Here is a 24,337-nt window from a genome sequence, read left to right on the forward strand (position 1 = left end):
TGCACAGAACGTCCACAAATGTTCAAAGTCACAAAAAGTTTCCTCGCATCACAATGAATGCGAGAGGAAGTGGCTGGCAAAACTTGTTTATTCACACAACGAGCTGTAGAAGCATATGAAGCAGAAGGCCTTGAAAAAATGGCATTAATGTCCATAGGCTGATGTGAATCATGACCACGGCAGTTTCCATTGCAGTGACGCCCATGCGAGTCACGCGAATGTGAAACAGGCTGTGAATTAGAGTTTCTCTTACTACACACAGCTTGCACGTGTCTTTTCTTATTACAAAAATAACACTGTGCTTGACAGGATGGGCAACTGTCCTGTGGGTGGCATGAAAACAGTTCGGACAAGATTTCAGTTTACTTAGTGGGGGCCTGGTTGGAAACTTGTTTACTCACGTGTGAGTGGCGTGGTGAAGCTCTCTGTGCCAGGGCTGGGCGGGAGGGCACGTGTTGTGCCACACTAACAGTACATACACCCGGGGCATGTCAAACGTGGAGGTAGCCATATCTAATGTATTTTGTATGTCTAGCAAGTCCACTACCTCCTGCAAAGATGTGTTTTTAAATCATAAGATTTGCTTGCGGATGTGGTGGTCCACCACATTCTGCATTTCTAATCATGATATCTGCATAAGAGAGGCCACATGAGCAATTAAAGTCACAATCAGATGTTAGTCCCTGAAGGTCCGCTAACCGAGATTTATTGGACTGATTAGGACCACGCTGGAGACGAAAGAATTTGTAGCGTGCAGCTACTACATTTATATTGTCACGGAAGTTGGAGTTCAATGCATCAATCACTTCTGCGTAAGTTTTAGTCTCTGGGCAGGCAGTGGGGAACAATTTTATGAGCATACGGTATAACACTACACCCTCATTGGCAATGAAACAGGCAAGCCGCTCTGTACCTAGTACATTGTATGCGGCAAAGTGTGCCTCGAGCTGGGTGATGTATTCTGGCCAGCGTTCAACGTCTGGATTGAAGGCACAAAATGGTGGTGCTGTGGGTGTCAGCCGAGGTACAGGTGCCGAAGTAGCTGCAGTTTGTAGTGTGGGCAGTCCATTTACAGCAGCAAGCAGCTGCGTCATTTGCTGAGCCTGAATCCATACAAGATCAGACAGTGAAGCCTGTTCCTTTCTCAAAGCCATCGTTGACACAAAATAGTCTTATAGTGAAGGGTGGAAGCACTCATACACTGATTCACATGGAGAATTCACAAAGAAGCTAAAGCAGTACTGAGCAAAGAAACATAAGCAGAGGAAAAAAAAATTTATCCCTCGCCTGGAAGGTGGTGCGTGGGTCTGCTCCTGGGATCTGCAATATAGGCCGAATGAAGGAAGCAAGTAGGAGCAGGTGAGGTAAAGCACTTTGGTACTGCAAGTAAAGTTAAAGCACCTTCACTAGTGTATAAAGATATACAAACACATTACTTAACTTTTGGTACAGATGAGCACATAGATGCGAAGCCATTAGAAGTTAACAGAGGCTAGCCCGCCATACGAGTCAAAGCTAAGTTGCTAGGTCGTCTGATCTTGATCAACTGGGCTGAAAGTAGAGCGGCACTTGTTGAGCTCCACAGCGTCGGTTAGAGGGCACTGTGCTCCGCGTAGTTCGTCTGCTCTCACAGTGCCAACCTACGAATGTGCAACTACGCTGTGGCATCGGAACTATTGATACCACACATACAGACATTGAATATTCCAGCAGGCTGGTATTAGTACAAACATTGAATATTCCAGAACGTAAAACATAAGGTATATCAAGAACCTTCCAGAAATGATAAGTATTAAACAACAAATAGCAGGTGGTCAGGTTTGAACTGGTGGCCCTAAGCATGTAAGCTAGTGACACTAACCACTACACCACATTGCATGTGTGACAGCTTGTGACACTGCTCCCTCTCCCAAGAAACAATGACCCACTCTTTCAGAAGTTCTCATTTGAGCCAACTTTAGCACTCTAGATCTAGATCTTATTAATGTCCTCTATATGGTGGCACTGGTAGATCTTCATGTTGTGGTCTTGTTGTTACGTACAGTCCACTATGATGGGCATTGAAGGTAGCTCCTACTGTTGATGCTTCACAATTGCTGAGTGGATCTTCAGTTCCCTTGAACCTCCTATCTTCAGTCTGTACCTCTGGACTATGGTATGGTTTCATGTGGAGGATATCTCTGAAATTTTATCTTCATAATAAAGAGTCATACTTCTGAACTTCCTACATGACAAGCAACAAAGGGTATGCTACAACCCAAAGTAGTGCTATATAAACTTTCATGTTAGTCCTACTTTATGACCAGGAATAAAAATTCATATTAAGTCTCCCAGGCTGTATGTCATTGGTCAGTACTTGCATTGTAGCTCTTGCTCTTTTGGTCTTTCTCCTTGGCATCCGTGGTCTAAATGTGAGCCAACTGTCTTGTTTCTTCAGTACTGGTGATGAGATGTTTCACGTAGTCATCCTGCATATCATCAAGCTGAAATGGGAACAGTGTGTATATTGTCATTTGAATCTTGTGACTGTGGAGCAGAAAGAATGCTGTGAAGCCTGTAGTGTTGTGTTTCACTGCTTTGTATAAGAATGTCACAGTGGGCAGTATTGTACCCCAATCTCTCTGGTAGATATCAGCATACATTGAGAGCATTTCTCCCAATATTATATTACTGAATTTTGTAAGGTCATTCATCTGTGAATGGTAGGCAATTGTCATGTGGATGATGTCACAATGTGAAATTACCTCTGATACTAGTATTGACTGAAAAACTTTTTTGCAGTCAGGGATCAGCACATGGGGCCCTCTGTGCTTGAAAATGAAATCTTATACTAGAAAATTTGCAGTTTATGGAACTTTGACTGTTGGCACAGCTTAAGTGACAGCATAGTAAGTGATGTAGCCAGTGCAGATTGTTAGTCATCAATTTCTATTTGCCACCTTTGGGAATCTTTCCAAGAGATTGATTCTAGTCTGGTGGAATGGTGCTGCTGTGGGCAAGATTGGTACCAGATGCCCCAGAGGTAATTGTGACACTTCTTTCCATCATTGGTATCTCTTAAAATGGCTCACATAATGTCTAACAGACTGATAGAAGGCTGGCCGGTGATACCTGCATCTGATTCTGTCTAGAACCTTCACAGAGCCCAGTGGATCAGATGTGTAAACATCATGGAAATCAGGATAGCTGACCAAAGGTGAGGTGGGATGACAAGCAACCCTTTCCACCCCTTTGGATCATAGTTCCTCTTATACAATGCTCCACTCAATAATTGGAAGTCTCCATTGGTCATTTCCTCATTCTTCAAGACTTCTATGGTTTTCAACAGTGCTGGATCTTTCCTCTGTTTAGCAACAATCTTATTTAATGCACCAATGACTGATATTTCATTCATGCTGCTTTGTACCATCAAATGATTTCTTGAAAGGCGTTCAGCATCCTTGTGTTTGCACATCTGCAGTTATATACCACTGTGATGTCTTACTTATTTAACCCTAGTGCCCATCTTGCTAGTTGACCCAACAGATCCTTCAGGCTAGTCAGCCAGTACAGTGAATGGTGGTCCATCACAGTGGTGAATGGTCTACCAAGTAAAAATGGCTGGAACTGGTGATGGCCCAAATAACTGCAAGGCACTCTTTCTTGGTTATAGAGTAGTTCATCTGAGACTTCAAGAGTACTCTCTGGAGGCATAAGCTGTCACCTTTCCAGAACCTTCCTGAATTTGTACTTGAGCTGTCCCTATTCCAGAATCAGTAGCACTGGTATGGAGCTCTGTCTTGGCATTCTTTTTATACAATTCTAGAACTGGAGAAGGTATTAGTTCCTCCCAAGGACAACAAACATCTTTGTTAAGTTTAATTCATGGATAATTTGGCATCTTCCTGCAGTAGTTCTTTCAAGGGTCATGTGTTGGTACAGAAGTCCTTTATGAATCACCTGTAGTATGAGCATATTCCAGGAAAACTTCTCACATCATGAATGTACCAAGGAGTTGGAAAGTTTGTGACTGCCCTTATTTTCTCTGGATTGGGATGGACTCCTACACCATTCAGTAGGTAACTCTTATTTCATGGGTGACAAAGAGGAACTTTTTTGGACTCACATAGAGATCTTGCTTTTTGAACACACTTCAGCACAGTTCTTAGGCAGGTTAGATGTTCTTCAAATGTCTTAGAAAAAATGATGATGTGATCCAAATGGCAAAGATAAGTCCATTTAGGTGTCACAGCAGGTTGTTTACTATACGTTCAAAGGTGACTGGAGCATTATGGGGTCAAAACAGCATAATTTTGAACTCATCAAGACTGTTAGGGGTCAGCCTTGCTGCTCTCAGTCAGCCTTGTTGACCTTGATTTGCCAGTACCCTGTTTCTCGTTATCTGTGATGTAGTGGTAGTATAAATTTCTTTAAATTCATAGATGCTGGTGTGTTGTTTTTCTTTCTTTCTTTTTTTACAGTTGTTCTTCTTCTGCTGCGTGCGATATGAAATTTCATTTTCACAGTACTGGTAAATGAACATTTGTTTACTTGATTTTATGTTTTGGATAGAGTTGCCAGCTGTTGAATGTTATTACTATTGTTGAATGTGTCTTTGTGATATCAGTGATGTGTCACTATATGTGTGTGTTTGTTTTATTATGGTTGTATGTATTAGATGATTTCTTTTTAATTACTTTTTTTATTTCTTTTATTAAGTTTAACAAAGAGTTTGTGTTGGTGTGTGTTTGTTCATTTATCGTGTTTGTTCTCTGCTATTGCTTTCTGTATATGATAGTGTTTCCTGCATTGGTATAAGGCATTAGTTGTGGTTATTTGTCCTATGGTTTTTGTTACTTGTTCAAAGCTGGTAGGATGGTGGTTATGGTGTTTTAAGCGTTCTGCAAATGTGTAATAATTTGTGTTGGATAGATTGCATGGTTTTGTATTCTATGAGATCAGTTCAAAAAATTCAGATCTTTGTCCAGAAAATTTTTCTGCGCTTACCTTTTGCTTACTATGCATGGTTACCTTTGAAATACCCTCCTCCACAATTGATATATCACTCCCAACGCTTTCTCCAGTTGTCTTGGTATGCCTCTTGCTTGATTGCATGACATGCTATCTGCAAATTTTCTTTATCTTGTCTATCATTGCAAATCCTTTCAATGGGTTTCTCAAGTTGATAATAAAAATGTCTGCAGGGGCCGGGTCTGGAGAGTCTGGAAGATGAGGCAGCAGAGTGATTTAATTTTTTGTGCAATAGTCGTGCATGAACAGGGATGAATGTGTAGGTGCATTATCATGGTGCAAGAGCCACAAATTGTCTCACCATATTTCAGGCCATTTTCTTTTCACATTTTCTCTTAGGCATTGCAATGCAATGATGTGATCCAAATGGCAAAGATAAGTCCATTTAGGTGTCACAGCAGATTGTTTATTATACGTTCAAAGGTGACTGGAGCATTATGGGGTCAAAACAGCATAATTTTGAACTCATCAAGACTGTTAGGGGTCAGCCTTGCTGCTCTCAGTCAGCCTTGTTGACCTGATTAACAGTTTGCCCTTGTGGCTTAAATTCATGATGAACTAATCCTTCAAAGAAAACTATCAGCATGGCTTTGACATTTGACCTGAGACCTGATGTGCTTTTTTGGTCTTGGAGAACCTTTCCTGACCCATTGTGAAGATGGAACCTTGGTCTCAACATCATAACAATAGACCAATGTCTCATCACTAGTTATGATTTTCTTAAGGAACATCTCATTCTCATTTGCATGATCCCAAAGGTCTTCACAGACTGCAAGGCAAAGGTCTTTCTGGTTTTGATGGTTGGTTGGTTTGGGGAAGGAGACCAGACAGCGTGGTCATCGGTCTCATCGGATTAGGGAAGGATTGGGAAGGAAGTCGGCCGTGCCCTTTCAGAGGAACCATCCCGGCATATGCCTGAAGCGATTTAGGGAAATCACGGAAAACCTAAATCAGGATGGCCGGACGCGGGATTGAACCGTCGTCCTCCCGAATGCGAGTCCAGTGTCTAACCACTGCGCCACCCCGCTCGGTTTTCTGGTTTTGAGTCATGAGCCATGGGACAAACTTGGTGACAACATGATACATTCCAAGATGCTGTGTCAGGATTTCATGAAATGATCCAACTGAAATATTACATTCTTTTGCAATCTCTCAAACTGTCAGTCTTTGATTGACATGCACAATTTCAGTGACATTCCTGACATGAACGTTGTCGTAGATGTCAAAGGGCATCCTGAATGAGGGTCATCTTTAACTTCCATCCAGTCATTTTTAAGCTGTGTGAACCATTTGTAACACCAAGTGTGGCTTAATCACTTATCACTCTAGTCATCCTGCATAATTTGGTGTGCCTCTGTAAAAGGCTTTCTTGAGTTTCGTGCAAAATTTAATGCAGACATGTTGCTCCTGTCACTCTGTTATCTTGAAATTTGCAAACTGTGTGACATAATGTTCTACTCAATACAGCATGGAACAATAACAGACACACAAAAATGAAAATTCTGGCAGTTACACATGAAACATAAGTGTGTGCAGGGATGCCAACTCCATTTTGCTCCAGCACACCATTGTTGCCAAATTACAATGTTTTGGAATTTTTTGAACAGATCTTGTTTATGGACACCCTGTGCCTTTGGTATGTTTGCCACTCTGTGTGTTAATTTATGTGTGTATGTCATAGTGTACCATGTGCATTATCTTTATATGGTATTGTTATTGTGAATGTGTGTTGTATGTATTTGTGAGTTTGAGCCTTTTTATTGTTTCTGCAGTCAGGATAAGTTGAATGTGTTGAATATGTTGAATGTGTTGTGATTGTTTTGTATTTATGTTTTAATTCTATACTATATGTATGTCATACCTATTGTTCCTTGCTATTTGTATGATTGTACTCATTGCTTTTCAATAGCTTCTCCTATTGATGGTTCAAATGGCTCTGAGCACTATGGGACTTAACTACTGAGGTCATCAGTCCCCTAGAACTTAGAACTACTTAAACCTAACTAACCTAAGGACATCACACACATCCATGCCCGAGGCAGGATTCGAACCTGCGACCGTAGCAGTCACGCGGTTCCAAACTGACGCGCTTAGAACCGGCCAGCCTTCTCCTATTGAGTGGGATCATGTTTATACTACATAACATGTATCTTAGTGCAGATAGCTTCTGGTTGTGGGGTGATTGGAAGTGAATGTATTATTGTGTACGTCGTTGTTGGTTGTCCACGAATTTTAAAATAATATTTGCTGTTTGACTTTATTATTGTTATGTCAAGAAGATCTATTTGGTTTTCTTCCTCTTCAGGCGTGGGAAAGAAAAAATTGGAACAAATCATTCTACATTTGTAGAACACTTAAAACACCATAGCCATCATCCTACCAACTCAAAACAAGGTATGAAAATAATTAGGAAAACAACCACAACCAACATGTGATATCACTGTGGGGGCACTGTCACACCCAGAAGGCCATAGTAGAGAAAAAACATGTGATAAATGACAAGACACACATCATCATAAACTCTTTGCTAAACATAATAAAAGAAGCAAAACATAATTAAAAAGAAATCCTCTCATTCATACCAACAAGTTAAAGCAATACATAAAATGATGAAACAAAAAACATACAAACACATACACAAAATAATATAATGCAGGCATGCAGACACCTACACACACAGACACACACACACACACACACACACACACACACATACACACACACATGGGGTCACTTCGCTGACATCACATTCAACAGTTAGTAATAATGTTCAGCTGTTGATAACACATTGCAAAAAATACCATCAAGTAAGCAACTATTCATTTCCTAGTGCTGTGAAAATGAAATTTTGTATGGCAGAAAGCAGAAGAAGAACAGCTGTAAGGAAGGGACAAAAATGCATGTATGTCAACAGCTATCAAACTTGTAAATAGAAATTTATGGTATTACTACATCACAGATCAGTAGAAAGTGCCAGAACTGTTTATAGCCTCAATATATAATGTCCAAAATAGTTTAAACACAAATACTTGTGTATTCCATGCCACTGAAGATGTCTTACAAATAATAAATGTCAAACACATATGGAAAGAAAAACTTGCTTTATTCAGTTATGATTAGACAGATCTTAAGTAATAATTATTGACACAATTTGTTAAGTGTGCTTGTTGGAATAGCTTTGTCAATCTGGGACTCTGATCTTCCACAGTCTACAACTGCTTTTCATGCCTGCAAGATGACCCATCTGAGAATAATATTATGACCACATTCCGTTAAAACATTAAATTCAGAGGGCTGTGTTCAGTCGCTTGTAGTTATTCTTGCCATACATATTTCTGTCAGCTGGATGTATTTCCCAAGTGAGACTTTCAGTACCACCAATTTCTTATCACTGAACATAGTATTCTTGTACTGACAATGATAAACATCCAAGATTACAGAAAAGGATGTGTTGAGTCAACTAGCACCTGGACAAGTCGGCCATCGATGATGACATCAATTAGATACACTGACATTTTGGTGAATGTCATCCATGGAAGATATGTCAGCTGGACATATTTTCCAAGTGAGACTTTCAGCACCATCAATTTCATATCACTGAACATAGTCTTCTTCAGCTGGCAATGATAAACATCTAAGATTACAGAAAAGGAAGCCTTGAGACAACTAGTGCCCCGACAAGTTGACCATTGATGATGACGTCAGTTAGATTCACTGATATTTTGGTGAATGTCATCTGTGGAAGATATGCACCTGTGGTGGTCTCACATCTGTAGATAATCATGTCACTTAGTTTCCTAGAAGTTGGCAGCTATGCAAATCGCTGGTACCTCTGTACAACAACCAAGTGTGGCTGCAGCTTGTTGGGGAATGACCTTTCCATGAACAGTGATGGGTTTCATCCCACAAGTCAGCTGTAATTGTCTGCAGGTAATTCACATGAATAGAAGGCTGATGGTTGGTGTGGAGCTATTTCGGGAAATTATGGAAAATCTAAATCTAGATGGCCAGATAGTGATTTGAACCATTGTCTTTCCAAATTCAAGTCCAGTTAGTTAACCACAACCATAGTGCAAACACATCAGTTTGTTATCCTCTTTCTTCCAAATGTCTGTTCTTCCACCTGACATTCGAATTCACATAGGAGTTGATAGTACCTGTGTTTGTCAGGTGCTGGGTTGTCATTTTATGGCTGTGATGTAGTTATGAGTTCGCTGAATACATTCTCCCTGGTGCATTCAGCTGATTGCAAAGATTTGTGCTAAAGACTGGTACATATCTTCCTCAATTTATTGGCATCACTGATGAATTCCTCTGTTGACAATTTGATGAATTCCTCTATTGTTGTAATATTCTGTACTAGAAGGGCTCTGTGCATGTTTTCTTCAATTTCTTTCATCAAATGTGAGATTTTATAGGATTCTGTCCTGTCAGGATTCATGATGTGGCATGTGGCCTAAACATTCAGTATGTACAACTCTCTCATTTCCCCATGATGCTGGGTCTTATTCTTCAGTCTTTCTTCAGCTAAGTGCACTTAATGCTGATTGTTGCCAAACTTTTTTTCTTTCATTTCAGCCTAGAATTAATCTCTGCTATTTAGTTTCTCTTCATTGTTCTTGAGCCACTGCTGGGCTGGGCACGTTTGTCAAACACATCACATCATCTCACTTGTAATTGGTGACTCAGTCAAACCCATTCCATCATTTTGCCAGGTCCTGAATCAGAAAACACTGATGGATGCCTGATGTGCAGATGTTGGATTGGAATCCATTGATATGCTAAATATACAGACCTTGACAATGATGTTCTGCTTGTATTCTGGATCCTGTCCATGTAGGTGATTGCTTTTATTTTGACTAATTATACCCCTGCCCTCATGAACCATGACCTTGCCATTGGTGGAGAGGCTTGCATGCCTCACCAATACAGTCAGCTGTACCATAGGTGCAACCCCAACAGAGGGGAATCTGTTGAGAGGCCAGACAAACATGTGGTTCCTGAAGAGGGGCAGACATCTTTACAGTAGTTGCATGGGCAACAGTCTAGATGATTGACTGATGTGGCCTTGTAATATCAAAAAAATGGCCTTGCTGTGTTGGTACTGTGAACAGTTGAAAGCAAGAGGAAAATACAGGTGTAATTTTTCCTGAAGGCATGCAGCTCTACTACTGTATGGTTAAATGATGATGGCATCCTCTTGAGTAAAACATTCTGGAGGTAAAATAGTCCCTCATTTGGATCCCAAGATGGGGCTACTCAGGAGGATGATGTTATCAGGAGAAATAAAACTGGTGTTCTATGGATGATAGTGTGGAATGTCAGATCTCTTAATCAGGCAGGTAGGTTAGAAAATTTAAAAAGGGAAATGGATAGGTTAGAGTTAGATATAGAGGGACTTAGTGAAGTTTGGTGACAGGAGGAAAAGGAGTTCTGGTCAGGTGAATACAGGGTATATAAATTCAAAATTAAATAGGGCTAATGCTGGATTAGGTTTAATAATGAATAAAAAAGTAGAAACATGGATAAGCTACTTTGAACAGCATGGTGACTGCATTATTATAGCCAACATAGACACGAAGCCAACACCTACCACAGTAGCACAAGTTTATATGCCAACTAGCTCCACAGATTATGAATAGAGTGAACAAATTACAATGAGATAAAAGAAATTATTCAGATAGTTAAGGGAGACAAAAATTTAATAGTCATGGGGAATGGAATTCGATAGTAAGAAAAGGTAGAGGAGGAAAAATTGTAGGTGAATATGGACTGGGGGAAAGAAATCGAAGAGGAAGCCGCATGTTAGAATTCTGCACAGAGCATAAATTCATCATAGCTAACACTTGGTTTAAGCATCATGAAAGAAGGTTGTATAAATGGAAGAGATCTGGAGATACTGGAAGGTTTCATATTGCTTGTATAATGCTAAGACAGAGATTTTGGAACCAGATTTTAAACTGCAAGACATTCCCAGGGGCAGATGTGGGCTCTGACCACAATTTATTGGTTATGAACTGTAGATTAAAAGGGAAGAAACTGCAAACAGGTAAGAATTTAAGGAGATGTGACCTGGATGAACAGAAACAGAGATTGTAGGGAATTTCAGAGGGAGCATTAAGGAACAATTGACAAGAACAAGGGAAGGGAATACAGTAGAAGAAAAATGGGTGGTTTTGAGCTATGAAATAGTGAAGGCAGCATAGGATCAAGTACCTATAAGATGAGGGCTACTAGAAACCTTTGGATAACACAAGAGATACTGAATTTGACTGATGAAAGGAGAAAATACAAAAATGCAGTAGAGGAAGCAGATGAAAGGAAATAACAAATGTCTAAAAAATGAGACTGACAGGAAGTACAAAATGACTAAGCAGGAATGGCTAGAGGACAAATGTAAGAATTTAGAAGCATATATTATTAGGGGAAGATAGGTGCTGCCTATAGGAAAATTAAAGAGACATCTGGAGAAAAAAGAAGCAGCTATATGAATACTGGGAGCTGAGATGGAAAACCAGTCCTGTGCAGTGAAGGGAAAGCAGAAAGGTGGAAGTAGTATATAGAGGGTGTATACAAGAAAGATGTTCTTGAGGCCAACATTATGAAAATGGAAGACGATGAAGATGAAGATGAGATGGGAGACATAATACTGCATGAAGAATTTGAGAGTGCACTGAAAGGCATAAGTCAAGACAAGCCCCAGGAGTAGACAACATTCTGCTAGAACTGTTGATTGCCTTGGGAGAGCCAGCCATGACAAAACTCTTCCATCTGGTCAGCAAGATGTATGATGTAGGTGGAATACACTCAGACTTAAAGAAGAATAAAAAATTCCAATTCCAAAGAAAGCAGGTGCTGACAGGTGTGAAAATTACCAAACTGTTATTTAATAAGTCACTGTTGTAAAGTACTAACATGAATTCTGTACAAAAGAATGAAGAAACTAATACAAGCGGACACTTGGAAGACCAAATTCGATGCTGGAGACATGTAGGACTATGCAAGACAATACTGACTCTAAGCCTTCTCATAGAAGATAGGTTAAGGGAAGGCAAACGAATGTTTATAGCATTTGTAGACTTAGAGAAGGCTTTTGACAATGTTGACTTGAATAGTGTCCTTCAAATTATAAAGATGGTAGGGGTAAAATACAGGGAACAAAAGGCTATTTGCAATTTGTACAGGAACCAGACAGCAGTTATAAGAGTCGAAGGACATGAAAGGGAAGCAGTGGTTGAGAGGGGAATGAGAGAGGATTATTCAATATGCATATTGAGCAAGCAGTAAAGGAAACAAAAGAAAAATTTGGCATAGGAAATACAGTCCAGGAGAAGAAAAAAAATTTGAGGTTTGTCGAAGACATTGTAATTCTCATAGAGACAGCAGAGGGCTTGGAAGAGCAATTGAATGGAATGGACCATGTCTTGAAAGTAGGATGTAAGATGAACATCAACAAAAGCAAAACAAGGATAATGGAATGTAGTCAAATTAAATCAGGTAATGCTGAGGGAATTGGGTTAGGAAATGAGGCACTTAATGTAATAGATTAGTTTTGCTATTTGGGCAGAAAATAACTGATGATGGTTAATGTAGAGAAGATATAAAATGTAGACTGGCAGTGGCAAGAAAACCATTTCTGAAGAAGAGTAATTTGTGAACATCGAGTATAGATTTAAATGTCAGGAAATCTTTTCAAGAGTAATTTGTGAACATCGAGTGTAGATTTAAGTGTCAGGAAATCTTTTCTGGAAGTGTTTGTATGGTGTGTAGCCCTGTATGGAAGTGAAACATAGACAATAAACAGTTTTGACAAGAAGATAATAGCAGATTTTGAGATGTGGTCCTACAGAAGAATGCTGAAGATTGGATGGGTAGATTAAGTAACTAATGAGGAGATACTGAAGAGAGTTGTGGAGAACATAAATTTGTGGCACAACTTGATTAGAAGAAGGGGTTGGTTGGTAGGGCACATTCTGAGAAATATGGGATGACCAATTTAGTACCAGAGGGAAGCATGCGGCATAAAAATCATAGAGTGAGACCAGGAGATGATAACAGTAACCAGATTCAGAAGGATGTAGGTTGTAGTAGTTACTTGGAGACGAAGAGGCTTGCACAGGATAGAGTAGTACGGAGAACTGCATCAAACCAGTCTTCAGACAAGACCACAGCAGCAGCAGCTACAACAACAACAACAACAACAACTGGAACCAAGGTGATATAGATGTGGTGCCCCCATCACACAGTGCCACATCCAATCCATAATAAAATCCAAATCCAAAGGCAGGGCCATCAAAGTTCTACACTTAGTACTGGAAGCACATTTTTTGCTGATATTGATGTACAACTTTGTCAGAACTGAACTCTTGGATGAGAATGCAGCCATTTATACCATGTATATACATCAAATATTCCAGAATTCTGGTACTTGTACAAACTTTGAATATTTAAAAATACAAAAACATTACAAACATAAGGTATTTTAAGAACTTTTAAAAATTGATAAATGTTAAATAAGAAATAAGAGCTGGAATGCTGGTGGTCAAGTTTGAAGTGGTAATCCGCAGCACGCCATACTGCATGCATGGCTGTTCATGGCAACACATAAAAATAATTTCCATAGAGAGTATTTGTCTATTCAGAAACTTGTGTGTATCCTCTATTATAAACACTGAAGTGCTAAGAAACTGGTATAGGCATGCGTATTCAAATACAGAGATATGTAAGCAGGCAGAATACGGCACTGCAATCAGCAACACCTATAAAAGACAACAAGCATCTGGCGCAGTCGTTAGATCAGTTACTGCTGCTACAATGGCAGGTTATCAACATTTAAGTGAGCTGGAATGTGGTCTTATAATCGGCACATGAGTGATGGGACACAGCATCTCCAAGGTAGCGATGAAGTGGGGATTTTCCCATATGACCATTTTACGAGTCTACCATGAATATCAGGAATCTGATAAAACAACAAAACTTCAACTTTGGTGCAGCCAGAAAAAGATCCTGCAATAACAGGACCAACAGTGACTGAAGAGGACTGTTCAGTGTGACCGAAGTGCAACTCTTCTGCAAAATGCTGCATGGTGTTGGAGCAATATTGGCCTGCTTTATTGAACTACATTGCAGGGACTACATGTGCGAATGAGCAAGTGGACAGGTTGAGATAAATAGAGGAGGGAATAGACAAAGCAGGGGGTGAGGGGAGGAGGAAATGGGCAGGGAGAGTGGAAGAGAGTGGTATGTGTGAGAGAGATGGAAGGTGTAAAGGGCTAGGGGGCAGGTAGAAATGCAGAGGGAGGTGGAGGAAGATGTGGACCGAGAGAAGGGTTGGAGGAAATGGTAAAGAGGGGGGGGGGGGGGGGAGGAAGAGATCAGAGAGAGTGGAAGGAGGAGATAGACAGATAGACGTGGAAGCATGAGACTGACAGAGTTAGGGAGGAAGAGGTCGACACAGAGAGAGAGAGAGGATTAGGTGTGTTCAATATTCATGTCGAATGCATAAGCAGGTGAAGCTGCAGGTAAAAGGCTAGTGATTACATATTTGTGAAAATGAACTGAATACTGCATATGGGAAAAAACCTTTTCTTTCAGAGCAGCACTTATTGTAAATGTTGTCTGTTTTTAATATATGTGGTCAATTTTTAACTGACAATAACTAAGTGTACCTGACAGTTTTACTTTAACTATAATATACTTTGAATTTATTACTGAAATGCTTCTAAATAATTTATTTTTCTTTTACACAGTTAAAAATAAGACTCTCTCTGAAGCCAGCTGATGATAAATACATAAACAGGAATCTCAGTTTAGCCTATAACATTAAAAAAAATGTGTCCTCATTAGAGAGTCTACACAGCTTTGAGAAACGGTCAGTCATGAATGTAAATCTTTTTTATGTCCATTTCATTTTTGTTAGGTTCTTAAGAATATTTATTATCAGACATTGTGTTATAGGTTTCCCAGCAATGTATCTCTAACAAAAACTCTACCTGAAGAATTGAAGTCTGCATCAAATCAAAATGGGCTTCTTGCTATTAAAAGTGTAAGTACTGTTGATTACTTCAGCAGCTGACAGATATTAATAGTTTATTTAACCTCTGACTATGAAGTCTTTCAAACAAATTACTGACAATATTAGAAAAAGGATAACATTGATATTCCCCATAAAGATGACCCATTGAGCTGCAACCAGGCATACCAAAATGACTGTTACACATTTTATCTTTTGGCCAAAGCCTTCTTCTGAAAAGAAAACAAACACACATTCACAAAAGCAAGCACACCTTGTACATACATGACCACTGTCACCAGCAACTCTGACTGATGGTGTCAGGAGTGTGAGATGGGCTTGCTTGTGTGAATGTATATCTGTTTTCTTTGCTGAACAAAGCTTTGGCAGAAAGCTATAATGTGTAACAGTTCTGTTGTTGTGCTTGTCTGCAACTCAGTGGGTTATCTCTACAGCGAGTAGCAATCTTATACTTTTCCTAATAAAAAAATTAGTAGAAAGTCATTATATGTAAAGATTTCTAAGTGGATTTAATGTTGGACAGTACTGATGAAAGGCATTTCAAAATATGGTGCTGTTGTCTAGCTTTGATTTGATTCTACAGTAACATTCCCAACAAGAATAGAGGTAAATAGTACAATAGAGATTGATAATTTATTTCTAAATCAATTGTCTTTCATAAAATAGGTACAAGCTGCATAATAAATTGGTTACCTGACAATGGTTGTAAAATGGTAGCAACAAAATATTACCAACAATTTATTTTAATTCAAAAGGAGAAAGGAACAACTTTATATATTCAAAAATGCTGATACAGTTGCTCTAATCAGAGGTAACTTGCAGAACGAAAAAGGTGAACAAGTTTACCAATGACATCTTAAGAAAGTTAATCCTTTTCTAATTCTAAAACATTGCAAATCATATCTTCTTCTAAAAAGGACACTGAAAGACAGAGTGGCTAACATCTAGGACCAAAGCATGCAGAAGTACAGGGTTTTATTTAGTGCAGAGTATTAATAACAATAATATTATTACAAACAAAACACATTGATATCTACATCTACATTGATACTCCGCAAGCCACCCAACGGTGTGTGGCGGAGGGCATTGATACTTGTAGGTCAGGATGTCAAAGTTCTGAAAAGTGCAAATTATGTCTCGTATTACTATCTCTCAAAGATCGAGGTCAAGGTACTTCCAAAGATCACTAGGAAGTCCCAATACAAATAAATTGGTGAGTCAGCATGGAACAGATAGGAAGAAGTCACCAAGAAGTTCAAGTCCTGAGAGCCATAAAATTCAGGGCAGTGACAAGAAGCATTAAGCAAAACTAACTTACAAAATAGACCCATTAACAAAACAACAGAAATGTACATGGTGGACCTGCATATGTGATATGGTTTTGAGGAAAGGGCAGCTTCAGTGGCAAAAATGGAACTCACAGAAGGTAAAGATAACTGGATGAAATTCCTGCACAAAAGAAAACACACTGCCAAAACAATCCATGGGGTAAAATATGTTTTTGTCAAGAACCATCTAGATAGCTTCAAGAATTCCTACTCAAATGAGGAATATTTTTTCAAAGTTCAATAAATACTGCAGAATTTTTCAAAATTCGGGTTTTTTTTAATTACAAATTAAAGTTGCTCTTTTGGGAGATATGAAGGTGGTAAGGTAATGACCACAGTTCTGTCTTCTAATCATCAATACTTTTATTACACGACAAATGTACACGTCGAAGACTAGGCGGGAACTGAGGTCCCAGAAGTATACAAAACCGGTGCAGCCCACAGTATGGAGTACGTACCTGAAGGTGTGTGTGTGTGGGGGGGGGGGAGGGGGGGGGTGCCGAGAGTTTTAAGTGGGTTACAGTGAGTTCCTCCACGTATAATGGCACGGGCTGTGTGGGAGGAGAGTGTGGAGCAAATCCTGGAATGGTGATGTTGAAGTCTTGAAGCGACGTCGGCAGTCGAAATTGGCCACTGCAGGAGTGCTGGTGTGGAAGGGCGTCGTCGGCAGGGAACCTAATGATCACCTTTCCACTTGGCCTAACGTAAGCATGTAGGTTGCCACATGTAGCACTTCAAGAGATTTTGAAACGCTTCACTATACGTTGTGACACACTACCTAACGAGCCACACGAATCATCACACGCAAGCAGCACTAATGCGGTATCTCCACTAATGACAACAGATAAACCACAAATGTCATTAGGATGAACGTGGGTAGAGAGCTCATAAGTGGCGCCTGCTAACAGAGAGGTATGCTGCGCCACCATAGCATGGTGAGGGCGGTGTGCTGAGAGGGGTGAGTGTCAGACATTGAGGTCTGAGTGGGCGTGGCAGGAACCTGCGGGCTGCACCAGTTAGAAGAGCGGCGCAGTGTGCTGTTGCATGAAGATGGAACTGTTATGTTAGAGCCCTGGGAGCTGGGGCCTCTGCTATGGGAGCCGGGAGGCGGAAAACCCTAGAATGAGTGTGGGCTCGTTGACAGGGCCGGTGTAGGTGTGAGTTTACTCGAATCATGAGCAGAGGAAGAAGGCCGAGGGTGACCGGAGAGCGTGGTCTCTTCAATGGTGGGTGAGGTAGGGGAAAACTCGATGTGAGCAGGTTTAACCCTGTTGAGGGAGACAGTAGTTACTGAGCCCTTAATTACAGTATCCATTGTGTTACTGGTTTGTTTGACAACTCTGTACGGTCCTGTGTAAGGGGGCTGTAATGGGGCTTTTACAGTGTCGTCTCGAAGGAACGCAAATTCACAAGTGCTAAGCATGTAGCTGGAAGGGGGTGGGGGTTGAAGCTTGTTACAGTGTAAACTCACCCGTTCTACCAAGGACGGCAGTTTGGATGGTTTGGCGACTGGAGTAGGAACAACAAATTCACCTGGCAGTGTAAGGGCCTGGCCGTAGACGAACTCGGGCACTGAGCCTTTAAGGTCTTCCTTGAAAGTGGTCCACAAACCGAGTAAGACGAATGGCAGGGCTTCCGTCCAAAGGAGATCATGGCAACGTAGGGCCATCTTAAGCGTTCTATGCCAATGTTCCATGAGGCCAATACTTTGAGGGGGGGGGGGGGGGGGGGGGGTATGCTGTTGAATGAACTTTCTTGATGCTGCACAGCTTACATAGTTCAGAAAACAAGGCAGACTAAAATTGATGGCTGACGGCCTTGGTTGGTCGTCAAGTAAACAGGGCAGCCAAAGCGTGAAATCCAAGTGCCTATGAAGGACCGTGCCACTGATTCGGATGTAATATTGGGTAGTGGGGCAGCTTCCACCCAACAAGAGGTTCTGTCTATAATAGATAGCACGTATCTGTAACCCTCAGAGGGGGTGAGGGGGCCCACCAAGTCGATGTGAACATGCTGGAAGCGACTGGGAGGAGCGGTTAAGCTGCCTAGTGGGGGCGATGTGTGCCGCGAAACTTTATTTTGTTGGCACGGAATGCAGGCACAGGCCCAGGCTTGGCAGTCACAACGCATATCGTGCCAGACAAAGCGCTCTGAAATAAGTCTGGTAGAGGCTGTCACACCTGGATGAGCTAGGTTGTGTAATTTGTCGAACACTTGTCTCTGTAGATGTTTGGGTATGAAGGGACCCAGCGTACCAGTTGATTCGTCACACCAAACCTCACCTATGACACAGGGAAAGGTGGATCGCACAGGTTTGAGTGACGAGCTGTGATCGGACATAAGGTCCATAGTGTCCGTGTCGGCAGACTGCAGCTGAGGCAAGTTAGCGAGGTCTATCAGAGTTGTGAGAGCGCTGACACGAGACAAAAAATCTGCGACCACATTATCTGCACCCTTGATGTATCGTATGTCAGAGGTAAATTGCAATATAAAGTCCAAATGACAGAAGCGTCTAGGTGGAGGGTCAGTTGGGGGGTTCTTTACAGCAGGAAGCCCGGCATGGAGCGAAGCAAGACTGGTTATTGTGGCAGAACGTCAAAGTGGTCATGGTGGTTGCTTGACACATTATTATGCAATTGGTCCTCCACATCTAAAGCAAAATTGTCCATCACAGAGTCCCTGATGAGCTTGGTCGAACCTGACGCACTCAAATTACTGCACTGATGAACACTCAGAGTAAAAGGCTGGCGAATGCCATTCACGTAGTGTGCAACCGGCAAGAAGTGATACACACGTGGAGCTTACACATTCAAAAAGGCATCCTATTGTGGCACATTATGAAAACTATGCTCCCCCCTATTTACAGTACTTGCATTAAAGTTTGGTATCAGTGTGTAGTGGTTTCTTGTACTGCTGTGTAGTGAAAACTGCAGCACTTCGGGGCTAACAAAGCCAGAGTTGGAGATCACTGGTGTCTTGTTCAAAACCACTGCACCTGACAAGGTCCCTGGGTTCTTGAGGCTATAGGACTGCAGAAATTCATGTTGGGCACTGACTACAGCTGGCGTGCTTGAATTTAGTTGCTGTTGCTGGTGAAAAGCGGGCGGCGGCGGCGTAGAAGGCCATTGTGTAGCGGACAAAGGTCCACGCAGACTGCGGAAGCAGGCGCAGTAGTCACTTTGTACTAGGTTCGACGGATTATTCGAACTTCGGGGTCACCACTGAGGGAGATATCGAGGTGGTAAGGTAATGACCACGGTTCTCTCTTCTAATCATCAATACTTTGATTACACAACAAATGTACTGGTCGAAGACTAGGCGGGAACTGAGGTCCCGGAAGTATACAAAACAAAGATCAACTCAAAGACATAATACACACATGATGTTCTGGCCTATCAGTCCATGGATCGATGCCACACTCTCATGCATGACCTGTTGAAACAGTTTGGTCAAAATCTGGTACTTGCTGTTGTTATAGGGTGTTGAAAATCATGAGTTTCTGTAAAACTCAATATTTGCTCACAGCCAATCACAACAAAATTCAATAAATGCAGTGCTTTGTTTCTGAGAGACTATAACAATAAATGTGGGATGTCATTGTCAAAGATAATGTGAGAGAGTTTCCTGCCAGAGAGAGAGGGAGGGAGGGAGAAAGAATTATCTTGTTATCTTGTAGAAATGGAAGAATGGTTCTTCAGCTGGTCGATGACTTGCAGAAAACAGATATCCAACAGCAGTAAATTTATTAAAATGCTGAAAAGAATAGAATATCAGAAATGAGATACACACATTTAGGCTGAGACATGAGCCTGTGTTTGAAAACATTTGTTTTACTCCATCATCACATCCATTGAAAAACCGATTTCAAATAATGTAACCAAAGACATAAGACAGAAAAGAAGAATATAAAACTAGAAGTCATCAACAAAGTAAATTCTCAAACCGCGTATGCTGGTGTAGGAACAAAGGGGGAAGTGAACTCTAAAATTCAGTCTATACTTAAAGTAGCTATCACTATGTAACAGAGAAGTCTTGTCGATCATTTTAAAATGTAATAATCTAGAATAAAACAGTGTATGAGGAAAATTGATATTTTAAAAGAATATTAATTGATCCTCAACAAAATGTGAATATTTGAACAAAGAACCACGGATGACTAAGTAATATTAATAAGGCAGGATGTGAACCAACATCTGTCAAATCATAGAAATGCTGCAAAGGTATGAAAGACAAGACCAGAAAGAAACTGTAGATAGTGTGTGCAAATAAAAACATGTATGGTAAGCTAGAATAGTGAGGAAGGCTACTCAAACCATAAAACCAAGAAAAAGGCAATGTGCAAACAAACATCCCTTAACTGCTTGAACAGCTACACAGACATGAAAAGTGAAAAATATACAGACACAATGATAGAAAAGTTGAAAGCCAGAGGAGATTATTAAAAATATAAAAAGTGAAGTAAAAAACTGACAGCATGGATGCCCATATCACCAAAAATGTTGACAAGCTATGGAAAACCTGAAGAATGATCTGTCAGTTGCAATAGGAATTATTGTTCTCTGACTGCTACAGAAGTTACAGTCACATAAGTAAATAAAAATTAGTCATGATCCTAAACTTTGTTTACAACACAGTTTGTTTTACATAAAGGTTTCTCTTGAGAAATAATTTTTTTTTGTGAATTGTGGTTTATTTGTCTTGTAACATATATAATCTAAATCATTTGATTCAGGTGCAATAGACATGTCAAATTGTGGTAATATTTCATGATAAACAAAGAACAGCTGATGTTAATAAGCAGCATCATAATAATAATCCAATCTTGTTATATTTTATTGTATATTTGTTATATTTTATTGTATGTTATATTTCATTGTATGTTTATACAATAAAATATAACACTTAATTACCCCCTGCTCAAATTATCATTTCATCCTCTATGAATTCTTCTATTGAATAGTAGCATTTCTCCCACAGAATCTGCTGTAGCCTCATTTCTAAAATTTCAGCTTCATATTAAATATGCTTTTGCCCATTAACTTGTTATAGGTATATTGTCATCACCATATACTGTGGAGGCCGTGCATATAATTTAATCTGATGTGTGTGTAGCATAAATTTATTTTTATTTCTTGAGTTATATGTTTGGTTAAAATGATTCTCCTGAAATAATTTTTGTCTGTTGTGTAGGAAGATTATAATTTCAGAAATGTATATGGAGGAAATATTTAGGATTTGTAGTCTCTGATATAATAAATACATGAGCTCACAAACTCAGTTCTGTAGAAATGAATATGAAAAATTATCCTGTACCATAGAAAGTAAACTGGCATAACGTAAAAGTCATTTTCCTTGCTTGTATGAAGTTACGTTTTTACAATAGAGAACATAGTGTCACATTACCATTTGATGTGACAGGAATAAGACTAACTTTGGAGTGAGGAGAAAAGTGGTTATCTGTGTCATAGGAGAACACTTTAAAACTTTTGTTTCTTGCTGATGACACATGGTGGTGATAGAGGACCCACACACATCAATACTGGACACAGCCAGTATAATGGAACAAGCTTATGACTTGATCACTGTAAACAGCTAAATAGTTTACCAGAAGTGGAGCAGGATGGGCACACATTGGATGAGACTCAATGTATGAAGTTCTTGGCATCTATATAAATAAAAAACTTAGGTAGCACCATAACTTATGTACTTTAACCAGAAAGCTCAGTTCTGTCTGCTTTTCAGTTTTCACCTATAGTGTTGACCTGCAGATGGGATTGCAAATATACTTTACATTCTTTCACTCAGTACAGTCCCTTGGTGTTATCTTCTGGCATAATGTAGATATGGTCTAAAACCATTTAGTTTATGGAACCATGCATGTAAAGAGTGTTTGGTAGCTCTCATCAATAGGGCAGCAAAATTCAAGGTTATGAAATACATGCAGAAAATACATCACGGGGCAACAATTCAACGTTCAACATTTGGGAAGTACATCATTATGCTACAAGGAGTTAAGAACGTGTACAACACAGGGATGTGCATTTGTCCTACAGCTCTACTTATTTGCATGTTTTAAACATGTTTGCATTTCTTGTGCTTTATGCCACTCTGATGAATCCTTATGCTGTTTTAATTTCTCAGAAGAAAGTCTATCTATTACATTATTTTCTGTGTCTTTAAATCCAAGTGTTTCTCATGTGCAGATGAAAACTATTAATTTTAGTACATATACTTTATTACATCGACAGTAGGGAACTTGTCATGGTAATAATTGCACTTTTGGAGTCTTAATGTTTTTATTTATTAAACTGTTGTGTCTTCCTGAGTTATTGTATCATACTGATAATTTTTTTACTGACTTCTTTTACAGAAGGGCAAATGTCTACATTTTACAGGTATTGCCAAACTTTTAACTTCCTCAACTGAAAATCAAACTCCAAAAATACAAAAATCATTTGAAAATTTGACCAATTCAGAACACCATATTCCCTTCAATGATCAACAGTGTATATCTGTTTCAGGTAATGGGCAACTATTGTGCTTCTTCCTCTAATAAACATTTTATATTAAGTTTGGAGTTTTTTAGAAAACCAAGATTTCAGGTTTTATTGTAAAATATTGTTAGTAAGAGACAAAAATAATTTCTAATTGCAGATCATACAGAAAATGAATGGTATTAACTACCTTTTTAAATTTTTTAAATATTTTTTTTACTGTCAGATGTACTCTTATCACCGTAATACTGATCTTCCAGAGCTATTTTTTACAAATTTTGCTTCATTTTTTGTTCCTCCCATATGTAAAGTTTCTCCAGTATAAGACTTCCTGCACAAATAAATGATCTTGAAGACATGACAGTGTAACTTTTCAAAAGATTTTTTGTTGTATACATACACTCCTGGAAATGGAAAAAAGAACACATTGACACTGGTGTGTCAGACCCACCATACTTGCTCCGGACACTGCGAGAGGGCTGTACAAGCAATGATCACACGCACGGCACAGCGGACACACCAGGAACCGCGGTGTTGGCCGTCGAATGGCGCTAGCTGCGCAGCATTTGTGCACCGCCGCCGTCAGTGTCAGCCAGTTTGCCGTGGCATACGGAGCTCCATCGCAGTCTTTAACACTGGTAGCATGCCGCGACAGCGTGGACGTGAACCGTATGTGCAGTTGACGGACTTTGAGCGAGGGCGTATAGTGGGCATGCGGGAGGCCGGGTGGACGTACCGCCGAATTGCTCAACACGTGGGGCGTGAGGTCTCCACAGTACATCGATGTTGTCACCAGTGGTTGGCGGAAGGTGCACGTGCCCGTCGACCTGGGACCGGACCGCAGCGACGCACGGATGCACGCCAAGACCGTAGGATCCTACGCAGTGCCGTAGGGGACCGCACCGCCACTTCCCAGCAAATTAGGGACACTGTTGCTCCTGGGGTATCGGCGAGGACCATTCGCAACCGTCTCCATGAAGCTGGGCTACAGTCCCCGCACACCATTAGGCCGTCTTCCGCTCACGCCCCAACATCGTGCAGCCCGCCTCCAGTGGTGTCGCGACAGGCGTGAATGGAGGGACGAATGGAGACGTGTCGTCTTCAGTGATGAGAGTCGCTTATGCCTTGGTGCCAGTGATGGTCGTATGTGTGATTGGCGCCGTGCAGGTGAGCGCCACAATCAGGACTGCATACGACTGAGGCACACAGGGCCAACACCCGGCATCATGGTGTGGGGAGCGATCTCCTACACTGGCCGTACACCACTGGTGATCGTCGAGGGGACACTGAATAGTGCACGGTACATCCAAACCGTCATCGAACCCATCGTTCTACCATTCCTAGACCGGCAAGGGAACTTGCTGTTCCAACAGGACAATGCACATCCGCATGTATCCCGTGCCACCCAACGTGCTCTAGAAGGTGTAAGTCAACTACCCTGGCCAGCAAGATCTCTGGATCTGTCCCCCATT

The 24,337-nt window shown here is 40.6% G+C and overlaps 1 protein-coding gene across 1 annotated transcript in view; it reads left to right on the forward strand.

Moving 5' to 3' along the window:
* LOC126176703 (uncharacterized) overlaps window positions 1-24,337 on the forward strand; it is a 244,902-nt gene that overhangs the window by 214,168 nt on the left and 6,397 nt on the right. Inside the window, exons 10-12 of the mRNA XM_049923870.1 lie at window positions 14,760-14,881; window positions 14,968-15,055; window positions 22,742-22,892. Of these exons, the coding sequence (XP_049779827.1) occupies window positions 14,760-14,881; window positions 14,968-15,055; window positions 22,742-22,892 (361 nt within the window). The remainder of the gene's footprint in view (window positions 1-14,759; window positions 14,882-14,967; window positions 15,056-22,741; window positions 22,893-24,337) is intronic.

This window comes from Schistocerca cancellata, chromosome 3, assembly GCF_023864275.1.
Source record: "Schistocerca cancellata isolate TAMUIC-IGC-003103 chromosome 3, iqSchCanc2.1, whole genome shotgun sequence".
NCBI lineage: Eukaryota > Metazoa > Arthropoda > Insecta > Orthoptera > Acrididae > Schistocerca > Schistocerca cancellata.